General features: G+C 22.1%; 4 protein-coding genes across 5 annotated transcripts; 2 read left to right on the top strand and 2 right to left on the bottom strand.

Moving 5' to 3' along the window:
- The first annotated feature begins 25 nt into the window (after positions 1 to 25).
- On the top strand, positions 26 to 2124 carry LOC411662 (enoyl-[acyl-carrier-protein] reductase, mitochondrial). The gene is made up of 5 exons (XM_395130.7): positions 26 to 691; positions 771 to 1007; positions 1090 to 1311; positions 1377 to 1607; positions 1694 to 2124. The coding sequence occupies exons 1-5, from the start codon at positions 500 to 502 to the stop codon at positions 1922 to 1924; spliced, it is 1113 nt and encodes a 370-aa protein (XP_395130.4). The 5' UTR covers positions 26 to 499; the 3' UTR covers positions 1925 to 2124.
- Positions 2125 to 2324: 200 nt separating this feature from the next.
- LOC726020 (protein OSCP1) lies at positions 2325 to 3870 on the bottom strand. The gene is made up of 4 exons (XM_001121796.5): positions 3581 to 3870; positions 3127 to 3446; positions 2781 to 3058; positions 2325 to 2716 (listed from the first exon to the last, which is right to left on the bottom strand). The coding sequence occupies exons 1-4, from the start codon at positions 3690 to 3692 to the stop codon at positions 2347 to 2349; spliced, it is 1080 nt and encodes a 359-aa protein (XP_001121796.2). The 5' UTR covers positions 3693 to 3870; the 3' UTR covers positions 2325 to 2346.
- Positions 3871 to 5872: 2002 nt separating this feature from the next.
- Positions 5873 to 11286, bottom strand: LOC411663 (protein tilB homolog). 2 transcript variants are annotated; one of them, XM_016916312.2, is made up of 10 exons: positions 10747 to 11286; positions 10125 to 10190; positions 9212 to 9379; positions 8576 to 8741; positions 8228 to 8299; positions 7933 to 8052; positions 7515 to 7622; positions 6518 to 6823; positions 6333 to 6425; positions 5873 to 6256 (listed from the first exon to the last, which is right to left on the bottom strand). In XM_016916312.2, exons 1-10 carry the CDS (start codon positions 10824 to 10826, stop codon positions 6146 to 6148), a joined length of 1290 nt encoding a protein of 429 aa, XP_016771801.1. In that variant the 5' UTR covers positions 10827 to 11286; the 3' UTR covers positions 5873 to 6145. The 2 variants fall into 2 exon arrangements, with proteins under 2 accessions (XP_016771801.1, XP_006562371.1); XM_006562308.3 differs by lacking the exon at positions 7515 to 7622.
- A 96-nt stretch (positions 11287 to 11382) lies between these two features.
- LOC409408 (nuclear valosin-containing protein-like) lies at positions 11383 to 15951 on the top strand. The gene is made up of 11 exons (XM_392923.7): positions 11383 to 11697; positions 12141 to 12362; positions 12442 to 12693; positions 12895 to 13299; positions 13365 to 13584; positions 13668 to 13950; positions 14027 to 14462; positions 14555 to 14722; positions 14806 to 15132; positions 15207 to 15431; positions 15499 to 15951. The coding sequence occupies exons 1-11, from the start codon at positions 11542 to 11544 to the stop codon at positions 15622 to 15624; spliced, it is 2820 nt and encodes a 939-aa protein (XP_392923.5). The 5' UTR covers positions 11383 to 11541; the 3' UTR covers positions 15625 to 15951.
- The last annotated feature ends 399 nt before the right edge of the window (positions 15952 to 16350 follow it).

Raw genomic sequence — 16350 nt, 5'->3', positions numbered from 1 at the left:
AAATTATCATTTTTTTTTCTGAATATTATAAAAATTTTATAAAGAATTTTATAGGGAACTTTTATAATATTATTCATTCATGAAAGTTCTTGATTCATATTTGGTATTATTGATACACTGAATATTGTAATGTGATTTTGTAATTGTAAAATATATTTAACATAACGTGTAAAATAAATTTGAGTTTACTCAAAAAATCTTTGCATTTATATAACATAAAACAACGTGATATATATATATATACAAAATATTAAAGTAATGTGTAATTAATAGATATTAAACTTAGTGATTCTTAAAAATTTCTTTTTTTAAAGAAATTTATATAAACATGTCTAATATTTAGAATATTACATTATATAGATTAAAATTTTATCTATTTAGCATATGTAGATAAATTTATGATTATAGCAATTCTTTACATGATCTCTCAATCATTACCGTGTTTATTCGGAAGAATTATTTTTTAAAGAACATTTGAATATAATCATAGAATATTAAAATGATTATATATATGAAAAACTTGATTTTATCTTTGTCACGATCAAATATGATAAATTTGGCATCAGTTCGCCATATAAATACGATGATTAAAACAGATTCTGTAAAATCTTTATTTTATAAAGAATATGGAGAACCTGCAGATGTTTTACATGTTACAACACAACCTATTAATCAACCAGAAAATAATGAGGTAAATTAAGAAAATATATTTATTTAATATATTATATAATAAATATCATATAAATATTAATTTAATATTAATATTAAAGGTTTCTGTAAAATGGTTGTTAGCACCTGTTAACCCAGCAGATATAAATACAATACAAGGTAAATATCCAAGTAAACCACCTTTACCAGCTATTCCAGGAAATGAAGGAGTAGGTGAAGTAATAGCTATTGGATCCAATGTAAAACATTTAAGTGTTGGTGACAGAGTTATACCAAATGGCACAAATTTAGGAACATGGAGAACATATGCAAATTATACTTCAGAAGAACTTATGAAGGTATATAATATATTTTTAAATATGAGATATTTATATTTTATTAAAATAATATAATAATAATTGACTCATGTTAAAATTTTAGGTTCCAAAAGAAATTGGTACTATAGAAGCTAGTATGTTAAATGTAAATCCATGTACTGCATATAGAATGCTCAAAGATTTTGTAGAATTAAAACCTGGAGATACTATAATTCAAAATGGTGGAAATTCAGCTGTTGGACAAATGGTTATACAATTATGTAAAGAATGGAATTATAAATCTGTTAGCGTTGTACGAGACAGACCAAATATACAAGAATTAAAGGTATGGAAAAAATTAAAAATAAATTTTATTTATATAATGGATAATTTAATAAAAAGTTTTTATAGAATCATTTATCAAGTTTGGGTGCTGATGAAATTCTTACTGAGAATGAAATAAGAAAAACTCAAATTTTTAAAAGTAAAAAATTGCCTTCACCAAAATTAGCCCTGAATTGTATATGTGGACAAAATGCATTGGAAATTTCAAGACATTTAGCACATGGAGGTATTATGATAACTTATGGTGGTATGTCTAGAGAACCTTTAACAGTTCCAATTTCTGCACTTATTTTTAAGGTATATTATTTAAAACATATGAAATAATTATCATTAATATTAAATCATTAATATTTTTTAATAATCTAATCTCAATTATTAAATAGGATATAACATTTAAAGGATTTTGGATGACAGCATGGACAAAAAAAAATATGGATTCTATAGAGCGTCAAAATATGTTTCGTGAATTAGGAGCATTATTTAAAAACAAAAAATTAAAAGCTCCACTTCATAAGTTAGTACCATTTCATCAATATCAAGAAGCTGTTATAAATGCATTACATACAGATGGCCGAACTGGAGTAAAATATATCTTGGATATGACTAAACTATAAAGTAAATTTTTTTTCTAGATTGTAATTTAATGATTTTTTAATGATTGCATTTTTAATATACTTAGTATCATTTTTATTTATTAAAAATGAATGTTAATATATTTAATGCAAAAAATATTAACTTTATGATGTTTGCTATGATACATATTTTATAATGAATTTTTAAATTAAATATATTTTTCATTAAAACTATGAAATAATTTTATAATAATTCATTATATAGCAGATAATTCATTAGATAGCAAATAATAAAATTAAATAAAGCTTAACTACATTTAAAAATACATAAAAAATTAATTACTTATATAAAAAAAATATTTATGTGATAGAATTTTTATATATGTATAAATATAAAAAAAAAGTTCAAGAAAATTTGTATGCATTATATTAATTATACAATGTAATTGAAAAGTAGATTAAAATTATTCTGTTTTATCTAATAATTCCAACAAATTTATATTATGTTTTATCTCTTCACAATCATTTTCAAAAAGATCTGCACGTATAATATCAAGTTTGGTTTTATAATCTTCGTTGAGTTTTGTTTTTTCAAATTTTACAATTGCATCATTATGATTATCTTTTAAAGAATCAAAATTTTCTTTTACGTTTGCATTATCATTATCTTCATTTGAAACCAAATTCAAAGTAAAGGGTCGTTTATATGAAGTTTCTTCAGTTCCTAGTTGAACAGCTAACATACCAAGTTCTGCTTTTATACCACAGTCTTTTATATAATTTTGGTTTTCTTGTTCAGAACTTAATTTTGATATACCACATGACATTGAATACCTATGTAATATTTTTCTTATATATTTCTGTCTTAAAATATTTTATACATACATATGATACTTACATATTTTTTCCAAGTATTGTACTGCGTTCTCCAAAAAGATTAAAAGAACCATTACAGTATGTTTCCAAATTTATATCACATAATTTAATATTATAAAAATTAGTTTTATTCTCTTCATATTTTTCATCATATTTGTGATGCATTAAATTAAAGCTTCCATCATCATTTTGTAATCCAAGTCTAAGAAGAATAGATATCTTTACGCAATAATATTCTAATTCTTTTATACAATCATTCCTAGCATTCCAAACTTCTTCAAAAGTTAGAATACTATAAAACTGTAGAATCATTAGTAAATTATTTTAAAATTAAGCATAAATAATTTAATTAAGAATAAAATACTTACATCAGTTACCATTTGATGTACCAATCCAACACATTGTTGAGCATTTGAATTGCTAACCATATCACGCATTGCATCTATGTGATTTAATGTTAACAATATAACTTCTACAGGACCAGTAGCTGCAATTAACTGATACTTAACCATCATAATCATTAAATCAAATAGTTTATCCATACTATTTTTATCAAGTTTCATTATTGATGATAATACAACAGATTCTAAAGTAGATCGTAAAAAAGATACTTTGGTCAAAGATTTTTCCTCAAATATAGAAGATAATGTTTTAGGATTAAGCAATGCTGTAGTTACATCATCTAACACTATAAATTAAACAAAAACATGTTAAAAAATTAATCAATATGTAATGATATACAAAAAAACAGATAAATATCTGACATAAATTAGTAATACATTATATATTTTATTTTATAATATTTTATAATATTAAACTAGCCTTGTATAGTTTTATCAATATTTATTCTTTGTGCTTTCAATCTTTGTCGCAAAACATATAACATTTCGCCACCCATATTTAAATAAAGTATTGGTGTTGCATATGATGACATTTTTTTAGTCACTTCTACTTTTAGAAACAAAGTACTTTTATAATTCTAGTATACGTATGAGTTAATCTATCGATAACGTTGTCTTAGCAACAAAAGTGTACATAAAATTATTCGACGTTATGTATTTAAATAAAATTACGTGATATTTTATATTTCATAGATATAGACGATCATTTTTTCAAAAGCATTTCAAGTTTACTTGTTTTTTTAACCAGTAAATTAAAAAAATTATGTATATTATATTTTTAATTTTGTAAACTTTATTTTGTAAAACACATTAATATTATAATTACAATAAGATAATAATTGCATACATTAACTAGAAAAATTTAAGTTATAATAATTAATAATTAATATAATAATAATAACAATAAACATTTAAATAACAATTTAAAATTTTTTTTCGATTTAAACATTTGATAATATAAGTCATTTAAAATGAAAGACATATGTACGATTTTTATTTTTATTATATATAATTTATCTCAAAACATATTTTAAGTTAAAAAAAAATATTTAACATCATTTTATGCTGAACAGATATTAGGCAATTAATTATAAGTCTTGTAACAATATTAAGTAACAATAATATTAATTATTTATAAAATAATATAAGTGGACGGTTATATGTAACAAAAAATATCATATTCCGCATTTTTATAAAATATCTTAAATCTAGGTTCACAATTGGCTTAGTTACATGGAACGGTTTAAATTGTAGAAAGAATTTAATAGCCACATTATTTAAATTCTCACACCGTTTACCCACTTATAACATATATGAAGATTTCATTCCAAAAAAATATGCATAAATATTTATCAGTCTAATATTAATCTATAGTGTATATGTGCTATTGCACGAACTTAATCTTCATGTTTTGTTATTCATTATATTTTTTTTTATATCATTTTGAATACAATTTTACTTACAATTTAATTAATATTAATTAAATTTTTAAATTATATTGCATGTATATTAATGCGCACAGAAATTTGATAATAGAAATAATAATAAAAATGAAAAAATATCAGTACTTAAAATTTTTATACGAATTTAACGTTTTTTAAATAAATATGAATGTACAGAAACATTTGTTAAAAAAACAAATGTAATCTTTAATGATATTCAAAAAATTACTAAAATTAATGTTCAAAAATTTGTAAATATTTTGTACAATCTACATGAAATTATATTACATTTTATCTCGTAAATTATTGCATTATAAAAAATCCAATGACAAATATTAAATATAAGTAAAATATTTTACTTAACTTAAAGTTATTGAAGATTTTTTAAAAATATTTAATCTGACATAAATTCATTTTTGATTATATGCTTTATATACAAATTTTAAGTACATTGTATCACGTTGTAATTTATAAAAACTCTTTGAAAATATGTAACATTCATGTAATATTTTAAACAAAATTCTAAAAAAAAATATATATATATAAAACACAACTCCATTTATACTCATTCAAATTATAAATAACATTATACTGAAAATAATATTAAGATATTAAGATATTAATATTGCACTCAGTACTTTAATTGATGCAATGAATAATATTTATTTTAAACAATGTAAAATTCATCTTTGATTTTTGCATCATTTATATAAAGTACATAAACATATTATCTTGAGTATATTCAATTTGTATATTACATTGAAATTATTGCGCTAAAATTTTATTTTTTACTCCTTGAAGAAATATCACAATTGTTTCTAATTTTATAGTTTTATATATGTCCTCTTCTGAAACTGCACAAATTATGCCATTTCTTTTTAGTTATATAATGATTACCTAATTTTAGGAATTTCTCGAAATATTTTTCTAAATGAAATTTTTCTATTTCGAGAGAGTATTAATGTTACTTATAATTTAATTTATAAATTATATGTCCAAGTACCTTTTGCTGACTGAATATAGCGAAGAGGGACGATCGTATTCCTAATATCAGGACTTTTTGACCTTCTTACGCAATCCTGACTTAAAACCCTGCATCCTGGACTTAAAGTTAAACCATTAAAGCTACTGCGAGGGATGCTGTCACTACTTGCAACCCTTCTAACATCATTGGCTTTCTTTTCTTCGCTGTTACTAACTACAGACATTAGATTATCTGGTATAGAGTCCCTAAGATTATATACATTCTGATTATTTCCAAAATATTTTGAATTCGAATGAATAGATACATTTTTTGGACTTCGTATCGAAGTTTCCATACAGCCATTCCGGCGAATTTGACATTTATCAGTATTATCATCGATCGAATGTCGATTACATGTATGATGATCAATATTACAATTTGTATCGTTATCAATAATATATTGGCAAGGAATTACCATACTATCGAGAGAATCTGAAAATTCTGGACTTGAAATTGAAGAAACACTGCCCATATGAGAAAAAGTGACCGTCCCCTGATTTTGGGGACGGCGTCAGAAACATCATTCTTCTAATTCATCCATTCGATTCCTAACAGCCATTTCTACTACTTCTAAACTTGGATAATCAAGCTCTTTAACTAAACATAATACAGCTGATAATATGTTTGAGTTCTAAAATCAAAATATTTTATATTATTTTTAAATCTATTTTTAAATTTTAATAAAACAATATATATGTGAAATATACTCTTGTAACAGGCCTTCTGTGGTAATGAAATTGTGATCTACATTTTTCCTTGTCAGAATGTCTTACCCATCCAGGCACTTGATTTGAATCTTCCTACAATATAAAAAAATTCCATTTGATTCATTTTTATATAATTTATATCTAACTTTTAAATCAAAACTAATAATAATAATTTTAATTCTAACCCTTTCTACATTGTGATGAACTGCCATTCGTCTAGGTTGAGATGATGGTTGATGTTGCTCTTCATAATCTGATTTTATCCTGTGATCATGATGTTCTTTATATTCAGATTTCAATCTATTATCATAATCATAATTATTTCTTTCTGCTCGTCTTTCATCTAGAATTTCATTTGTAGCATATTGTGTCCTTGGAGATGTTGGTGCATATGTTCGTTGAGAAATATCATTATTACTATATTCTGCATAAGATCTTCTATCATCATAATCTCCATTATGTCTAGATATTGTTGATCGATCATCATATTCCTAAAAATAATTTTAGTAAAAAAGTTTTTTTATTTTATCAACAATAATATATTATATATTATATATTTGTATTTAATTTTTCAAAAATTTTAAAAATATTACAAAATTAATTACACTTTTATTTATTAATTACATTATTTATTTAATTACATTATTATTTTATATTTGATAACAATATTGATAATTAAATAATCTGTTTCCAGTGAACCACTCAAAATTATCTAAAAGATTATGTTAAAATTAAAATTCAAAGTTTATAATATTTGTCATAAAAAAAAATCAATTAAAGATAAAAATATCTTAATAATATTATAATGTAATAATTTAATCCAAATTTTTATAAAAATTTTTATAAAAATTACAAATTATATTTTTATACACATTATTTTTTATTTTTTATTTTAAAAAGAATAAATTTTAATTTTTTAAAAACATATATATATTATGTTTAGATTTTACATTTTAGATACAAAGTATTTAATATTTAAATTTTAATTATATATATTATATTTATAATTATATCTTTACTAGCTAAAAAAAAAATCATTTAAAATCAATGTCACTAATTGATAAATAGCAATTAAGTTTGAGTAAGTGATATATAAATTTAACTAATAAATATTAGAACTATCAAGGTAACACTAGAAATAACACTACTTTGCACAAACATTGTGCAATCTATAAAATGTACCTTGATTATTTCAATAGTGTTAGTGGCCACATTTTCACTGACGTTGCGCGACTCTGTACGTATAGTGTCATCTTTGCTTTGATTCTTTGACTGTCCATTTGCTTGTTGCTGTCAGTATATGATTGCAGATAAAAGGAGCAATAAAATCATGCTTATTTAAATATTGTTAAATATTGATTTAAATACTTTGCTCAATACAACTAAGAATAAATTACGAATAAAGTTAACATTATACAATTAAGAAAAAATAAAAAATTAATTAAATTTCTAATTTTAATATGAAAATAAAAGTAATCTAATGAAAATTTCAAACATAGAAATAATCATTTTCTTTTACATTTTCATTAAATATATATCATATTATATTAATGTACATTTTTTTACATGCAAAAACACACAATGCAAAGCATTAACTTACCTCATATGCATATTGATTATTTTGTGAATAATGATGTGATGGTGATGCATTATAATTTGCATTTCTATGATCTGGATCATGATATTCTTCTTGAATATGTTGTGTCTCTTCAAAACTTCTCTGTAAGTAAATATGCATATAAGAAATTGTTTGTTTATATTAAATAAATATATATACATGTATATATAATATTATAATGATAACATAATATAATATATGATTTAGATTTTAATAAAATTATTAAAAAAAAAAATTTCAATAAAAAATAATTTCAACAAATTAAATTTTATATTACCTGATCACTTGAAGAACTATATCTTCGATGTCGTGTCACTTCATTTTCTTCAATATATTCAGTAGTAATATCCTAATTATTTAAATGTTATTTAAATGTTAAGATTTTGTTAAAATGAATTTATTATGATGAAAATAAATAAAATCATAGATTTAAATATAATAATATATACAATAATATATATAAATATATATACATATATACATACATACATATATATATATATATATATATCATTAAAAAAATTAAATAAAAATTTTAATATTAAAAATATGACAATAAAGAATGATTTAAATAAATATATTAAAATTTTATAAAATAAAAATAACAAATAATAAATAATCTTACTTCTGGGCTAACTGCATTTGATTGTGGTGGGGAAGCATACATATCAAGAAGAGGATGAACTAAAACACGACCTCTTGTCAATGCAGTTTGCACTTCCTCAGGTGATACTACTTCATCATCAAGTTTTTGTAAATTTGGTAAAGCTCTTAAAACTGATAACCGATACCTAGAAATAAATTAATTATTCGAAAATTTATTCAAATATACTATATGTTCCATTTAAAACAATAAAAAATATAAAGATTTTTAAAAACTATTAATGTCTTTTTATTCACATACAAAAAATTATTTTGAGTTGAGATTAATATTTGAATTATTTACGATCAGTAATCAAAATCATTTTAGATTTAATTTTATTAATTATAATGCATATTAACAGTTAATTATTATATATATTATGTTAAAAATGATATTCCATTCATCTTAACCTAATGAAAAACGCACAAATTCTAGATAAAGAATTCCTTTCACTTTCCATGTGTACCAAGCAACTAAAAAGATTTTTTAAAACAATTTATAAACATGCTGATTAATCTTTTCTGCAAGGTCTATCAACATGCACAATTTTATCTCTATTCTATTCCTTTTTTAAAGTCTCTTAATATGCATAATTCTTAAAAATACTGTATATAATACCCTTCCTTCTCAGCACAAGGATTTTCTCCAAGCCATAAATTTCTTAAGTTTGGTAAACCTTGAAGATAACAAACTTCATTTAAATCTTCGATATTATTATTTCTAACAAATAATTCTTGAAGACTTGAACAATATTGAAAATCAGCAAGAGTGTTGATATGATTAACACTGAAAACAAATGAAAAGAATTAAAATATAATATGGTAATAATATAAAAATAATAAACATATTAATCTTTATATATAGAAATGTTTATAATAAAACTTAATTGAATTTTAAAAAAACATTTGATTTCAATAATTATTTAATAAATAAATATTAAAATAATAAAATTATAATTAGAAAATATAAAACCAATAATAATGTAAAGTTTTAAAATATAATATATTCATAAAGATAATGCATTGAAAAATTGTTATGTGATTATATTGCTACATTTTCATTTAAATTAGTTTAAATAAAATCTATCATTACAATTAAATGATATTATTACAATTAAATGAAATTATTATTATTTAATTAAATTTGATATTAATATTATGATTAATTGATCATATATCATAATATCATAATATAAATATAAAAAAAAATCTAAAATTTTACTAGTTTCAAATATTAAGATATCATATATCATAATTTATGTTAAATTATTTTCATTTTTCTTTAAAAGAATATTAAAATATATATATATAAATATATATATAATAAATTCAAAACAACTTTTATAGATTATATATAATCTTAAGGTTTATGTAAATTTATTCATTACATAAAAATACATTAAAAATTATATATATAAATTATTAATATTAAAAATTATAAACAATTGAAATCAATAATTTTCTTTTCTTAACAGAATAATTTTTATATAACATTTCTATATAAAATATAAAGATAAATCATAATTAATTACCTTAATGATAATACTTCAACATTTTTCATTTTTCTTAAAATGCTTACATCAGTTAATTCTGTGCCCCTATTAAAAATATAATATTAATATAAATATTCATTAAATAATTATAAATATTTCTTATAATTTTTAATAATGAATAAATAAAAGATTAATAGAAATAGATAAAATAGATTAATAGAAATAGATTAATAGAATAGAATAAATAATAATAAAAGATTAATAAAAATAAATCCAAATAATTTATTAATTATTTAATATTGTAAATTAAATATAAATAATTAACTATAATAATATTTTTCTAACATATTTATTTCAGATTTCAACTTAATTATACAATTTTAAGTATAAATATTAAGTAATTCTTTATTAAATAAATATAAAATTTAATAAATAAATATTCTTTTATTTTATTTTATAAAATATAACGAGAATTATATTGATTCTTAGGAAGAATTAAATAGTATAATATAATAACGAATGTCATTGATTAAATTGAATACATTATTTTAATGTAATTACATGTAATATACATAATAATGATAGATAATAATAGAATAAAGATAATGATAGAATAAAGAATAACTTATTTAAAAAAATATAATATTTTTTTAATACTTACCAACAATTAAGTTTCTTTACGGCAGAGAAATCAGACATTCGCGTCCGAGCCACGACCATTTCTTCTGTTAATTTTACCATAATGAAATTTGTAATTTATATAAAAGTACTTGAAATAAAATAATAATAAAAAATTTTGCGGATATTAGAAATAATTATAAAAAAAATGCAATTTAGACCATTATGCCAAATTTTTTAACTGTAAATCAAAGACGTAACCAAAACCCATCGCCATGATGGTATGCCGTTGACTAGTTGAAAACTATAGTAAGAATCTTTCGTAAAATACTTAAACGTTCTCCACAGTATACGCATGTGTACTATATAACTGATGAAATACAGATATGCAACTCATTTTCATTTCTTTAATTATATTTAAATCAGTTACAAATAATTCATGTAGAAGATACATAAAAATAGCAAAATAATCATTAGCAATATATATTGAAAATTTTGATTATAAATAACGCTTTAAAGTTTATTAAACTTTATAATATAATTCCTTATAATGTAATAACAGTTTTAAATAATCTTTAAGCACTTCACGTTACTTTTTATTTATTTCTAGCTTTTTATCATAATTTACTAGGGAAATTATTCCCGCTTTATTGATACACCCTCTTCTTTTCATTAGAGAAGAATTGGAGTTTTGTAAAATCGAAGACGCACTCGTGATAAAAGAATATTGATGATGCATACATGGTAACACGTGTCAGAACGTGCAAAAATAAAGATCTAGTGATCATATTATTTCTGCAACAGTGCTCATTAATATCAGACATTAAAGATTAGAAAAATGCAGAAAGTTGGAAAATTGAATTCCTCAATTGATATCATTCCATTACAAGGATCTAGTGGAGATTATAAATCAAAAACTATGAATAATAAACACAAAATTGATTCTTCCCATAAATTTTTGCGAGATAAATTATTAATTTCACGTGTGCAAACGGTAATTTAATTATTTGATAATATTTAAAATATTTTTAATTTAACTAATGAAATATGTTTATTAAAATAAACACTTTTACATTACACAATTTGCGCGGTAAATTCATGCATTAAACTCAAAAATATATAATGTAATAATTTTTTTTATATATGTAAGATATTTTTATATAAAATAATTTTTACAAATTTTTAAAAATAAAATTCGAATTTAATATTTTTTTTTAAAGTAAAATCTGATTTTATTTTATACTTTAAATATTTTTATATTTCAGAATTTAACTTTATAATAACTTTATGAAAAATTTAATCATATGATTATTAACTACTTTGAAAAATTATTTTTAAATTTAAGATAATAACAATATATTAACATAATAATTTATTAATATTTATTATAACTTATTAATATAAGTTTCTGAATAATTAATTTTATTATTATTTTAGTATATGCATGAAAATGAAAATAAAGTTTATATTGATGTTAATGAAATGGCAGATGCTTTACAAAAAAAATATAAAGACTACCGTATTAAAAAACGGGGTCCTTTTAGAGCACTAGTACGTAAAGCATATGATGAACTTACAGAAATGTTTGCAAAAAAATATTGTTCTCGTGAATGGCCTACTTATGATGATGAAGATGAAGAGGAAGAAGTTGATGTTGAGGTATAAATATAAATATAGTAAAATATAAACATAATATAATATATTACATTAAATCTAGAGAAAAATATATTGATTTTAGTCAGATCCACAAAATACCATGTTAGATGGAATGTTATTAAAAATGTATAAAAAGTCACAAAATAAACAGAATGGGAATTCTAGTGATAAAGAACTTATAGATATTAGTAGTGATGATGATGTAAATAAAATGGAATCAAATTCAAGAAAAGCAACTGAACCTGAAGTTGTGGAGAATCTGCAACAAAAACCAGGTCCATCTTCAAGTACAGAAAAGACTACACATGCTAAAGAAATTGAACAACTGAGAAGAGTAAATTTAAAGCTTTTTTTATTCTTATTTAATTTTTTAAATTTTGTTAATATTATCTAATTGTTAATTAATATTATCTAATTTAATAAAAAAAACTTTTAATATTAAAATAGTATAAGTAATTACTAATACTTGAAATTTATTACATTAAAGTAATATTATGGTAGAAATATTGCATTTAATTTTTAATTTAATTTTTAGCCTAGTAAAGAAATACAACAAACAACAACAACAAGTACAACAACTACTACAACAACTACAAGTACAACAATAGAATCTGCTAAGAAGCGACAACGTGATGAAGATGCTGATTGTCAATTCACGTTTGTAAGGAAAACTAAAGGAATACCAATTTCTGACCCAAAAATCACATTTTCAGACATAAGAGGAAATGATAAAATTAAAAGAATACCAATTTCTGAACCAAAAATCACATTTTCAGACATAGGAGGAAATGATAAAGTTTTAAAAACTGTATGTAAATTACTTGCTCATATGAAACATCCAGAAATCTTTAAAGAACTTGGTATATCTCCACCAAGAGGATTTTTACTTCATGGTCCACCTGGATGTGGAAAAACATTATTAGCACATGCTATTGCTGGAGTAAGTTACTATTCTAGAAAATTGATTTATTTCTTATATGATTATTTATTCTATATTTTTAATAGGAATTAGGTATACCATTATTGAAAGTAGCAGCACCTGAATTAGTTACAGGAGTATCAGGCGAAAGTGAAGCAAGAATTCGAGAATTATTTGAACAAGCACTTGCAATTGCACCTTGTGTAATTTTTTTAGATGAAATTGATTCTGTAGCGCCACATAGAGCCACAGCTCAAAGAGAAATGGAAAGAAGAATTGTTGCACAATTATTATCATGTTTAGATGGTAAATTATTATTATAATTAGACTATAGTTAATTATGCTAATCTTAAAATAATTTTTTAAATAGAAAATGTATTATTGAATAGAATTAAGTTTAAAAGAAAATGGTACTAGAGTATTAGTACTTGGAGCAACAAATCGTCCTGATTCATTAGATCCAGCTTTAAGAAGAGCTGGTCGATTTGATCATGAAGTATGTCTAGGAATACCAGATAGAGATGCAAGAGCAAAAATTTTAGCTGTTCATACAGAAAAAGTAGCACTTTCTCCAAATGTTAGTTTATCTACAATAGCTTCACTTACACCCGGTTTTGTTGGTGCAGATTTAGTTGCATTAATTAGAGAAGCAGCTATGGCAGCTGTAGATAGGTAATAAATTTAATAAATATTTTAAAATTAATTTCTTTAATATATTTTTCTCAGTTATATATTCTTATATTTTTAGAATACTTGAAAACTTAAAATCAGTACCAGATAATAAATCTTCAGAAATTCCAGAAAATAATACTGTTATTGAAAAAAAAACTGAAAATTTTGAAAATTCTGGTAATTTAGTGGATGAAGTGACTATTGAACCATCTACCTCAGATCAAAATGTTCCTAAGTCAGAAAGTTCTCAAACAACTTTAGAAATGGACGTAATACAGGAAAATTCTAAATCTCCAGATTTAACAGGGTTACTTACTTGGTTACGTAATGATCCGCCGCTTCCTACAGAGCAGTTATCAAATTTATGTATTGAACATAGTGATTTTGAAACTGCTCTTCGTATTATTCAGCCATCAGCCAAAAGAGAAGGCTTTGCAACAGTACCTGATGTTACATGGGATGATGTTGGCTCTTTACGAGATATCAGAGAAGAATTACAAATGGCTATACTTGTAAATATATTTACATTAATGTAATCAAAAGGGTTCATACAATTTAATATATTTGAGAAAAGTAAAATATTTTTTTTTGTTTAATATCTTAGGCACCAATTCGACATTCTGAACACTTTACAGCATTAGGATTAACAACACCTACTGGAGTATTATTATGTGGTCCACCAGGTTGTGGAAAAACATTATTAGCCAAAGCTATTGCAAATGAGGCTGGTATTAATTTTATTTCTGTTAAAGGACCAGAACTACTAAATATGGTAAAAATATTTTAATAATTATAAATATTATTATACAATTATTTGTTTTTATTAAAAATAAAAGTTTGTTTTTATTATTTTAGTATGTTGGTGAAAGTGAAAAAGCAGTTCGACAATGTTTTATTAGAGCAAGAAATTCTGCTCCATGTGTTATATTTTTTGATGAATTAGATGCATTATGTCCCAGGAGATCAGAAGGTGATAATTCTGCTACTTCGCGTGTTGTAAATCAAATGCTAACTGAAATGGATGGAGTAGAAGGACGACAAGGAGTATTTTTAATGGCCGCAAGTAATCGTCCTGATATTATTGATCCGGCAGTATTAAGACCAGGAAGATTAGATAAAATTTTATATGTTGATTTGCCTACCTCAGCAGATCGTGTTGATATTTTAAGAGCATTAACAAAGGTAATATCTTATAAATTGATTGAAAATATATTTTTTAAAAATTTCTTTCTCTTGAAATAAATCCATATTTATAGAATGCAACAAAACCAAAATTAGCTGCAGATGTAAATCTTGAAGAAATAGGATATAACAGTAAATGCGATGGTTATACTGGAGCTGATTTAGCTGCTTTAATCAGAGAAGCTGGTATAGAAGCATTAAGAGAATTAATGGATATGCATTATTCAGGACAACCAGAAATCTCTATGCGACATATTGTAGTTGCGTTTGATAAAATAAGACCGTCCGTACAAGAAAAGGTAAATACAATTCATATCAATCATTTTTCTTATAAATTAATTATATATTATATATTCTAATTTTTAGGATATCAAACATTATGAAAAATTAAAAAGATTATATTCAATTAAAAAAAAATCTGATGATACACCTATGGAAACTCCAATAGACACACCTATAGTAGATGTAGTTATGGAACCTATGGAAACGTGAAATAAAAATAAGACTTAAACTTAAAACGTGTAAAAAATCTTCCATTGAAAAGTTCTTTTAAGCAGATGACTCTCACTTAAAAGATAGATATTATATACACCTTAACTTTATTTTTATAGTTAAGATATTTTAGTGTTCATCTCTGACGATCGAAAATAAATTATAATAATATTAGATCTTAATTTACTATTATCAAATAAAAAATAAATTTATTTTTAATTTTCAAATATTAAATATATGCAATATAAAACTATCTTAATAATATTTCTATAAATAAAAATGTGTTTATAAAATTTTTATAAACAAATAAATTTTATGTTCAACATATTTTTGAGTAAATAATACGATTTCCTTTATTTTAGAAACAAAAATTTTTATTTATTATATATTTTATATTACTTTATATAAATTTATATAAAGTATTACATTATTTAAAAAATTTAATCTATTTTTTTCAATAATTTTTTAAATGTTTTATAATGAATTATTTAATTTTTTATCAACAAATAATATGTAATTATAATTAAATTTTTAATATAAATCATATTTTTTCTAGAAATATTAATTTTATTTATAGAAATTAAATTTTATTCCAAAAAATATTTTATTAAATATATTTTTAATTAAAATATTTTTTATTAACATTAAAATATTTAATATATACATGATTTTTTTTATTCTAAATTGTTCTTGTTATAAAATATGAAATACCTTCACCATCTGTCT

This window comes from Apis mellifera, linkage group LG14, assembly GCF_003254395.2.
Source record: "Apis mellifera strain DH4 linkage group LG14, Amel_HAv3.1, whole genome shotgun sequence".
Classification (NCBI taxonomy): domain Eukaryota; kingdom Metazoa; phylum Arthropoda; class Insecta; order Hymenoptera; family Apidae; genus Apis; species Apis mellifera.
This window is presented reverse-complemented; position numbering and strand designations above follow the sequence as displayed.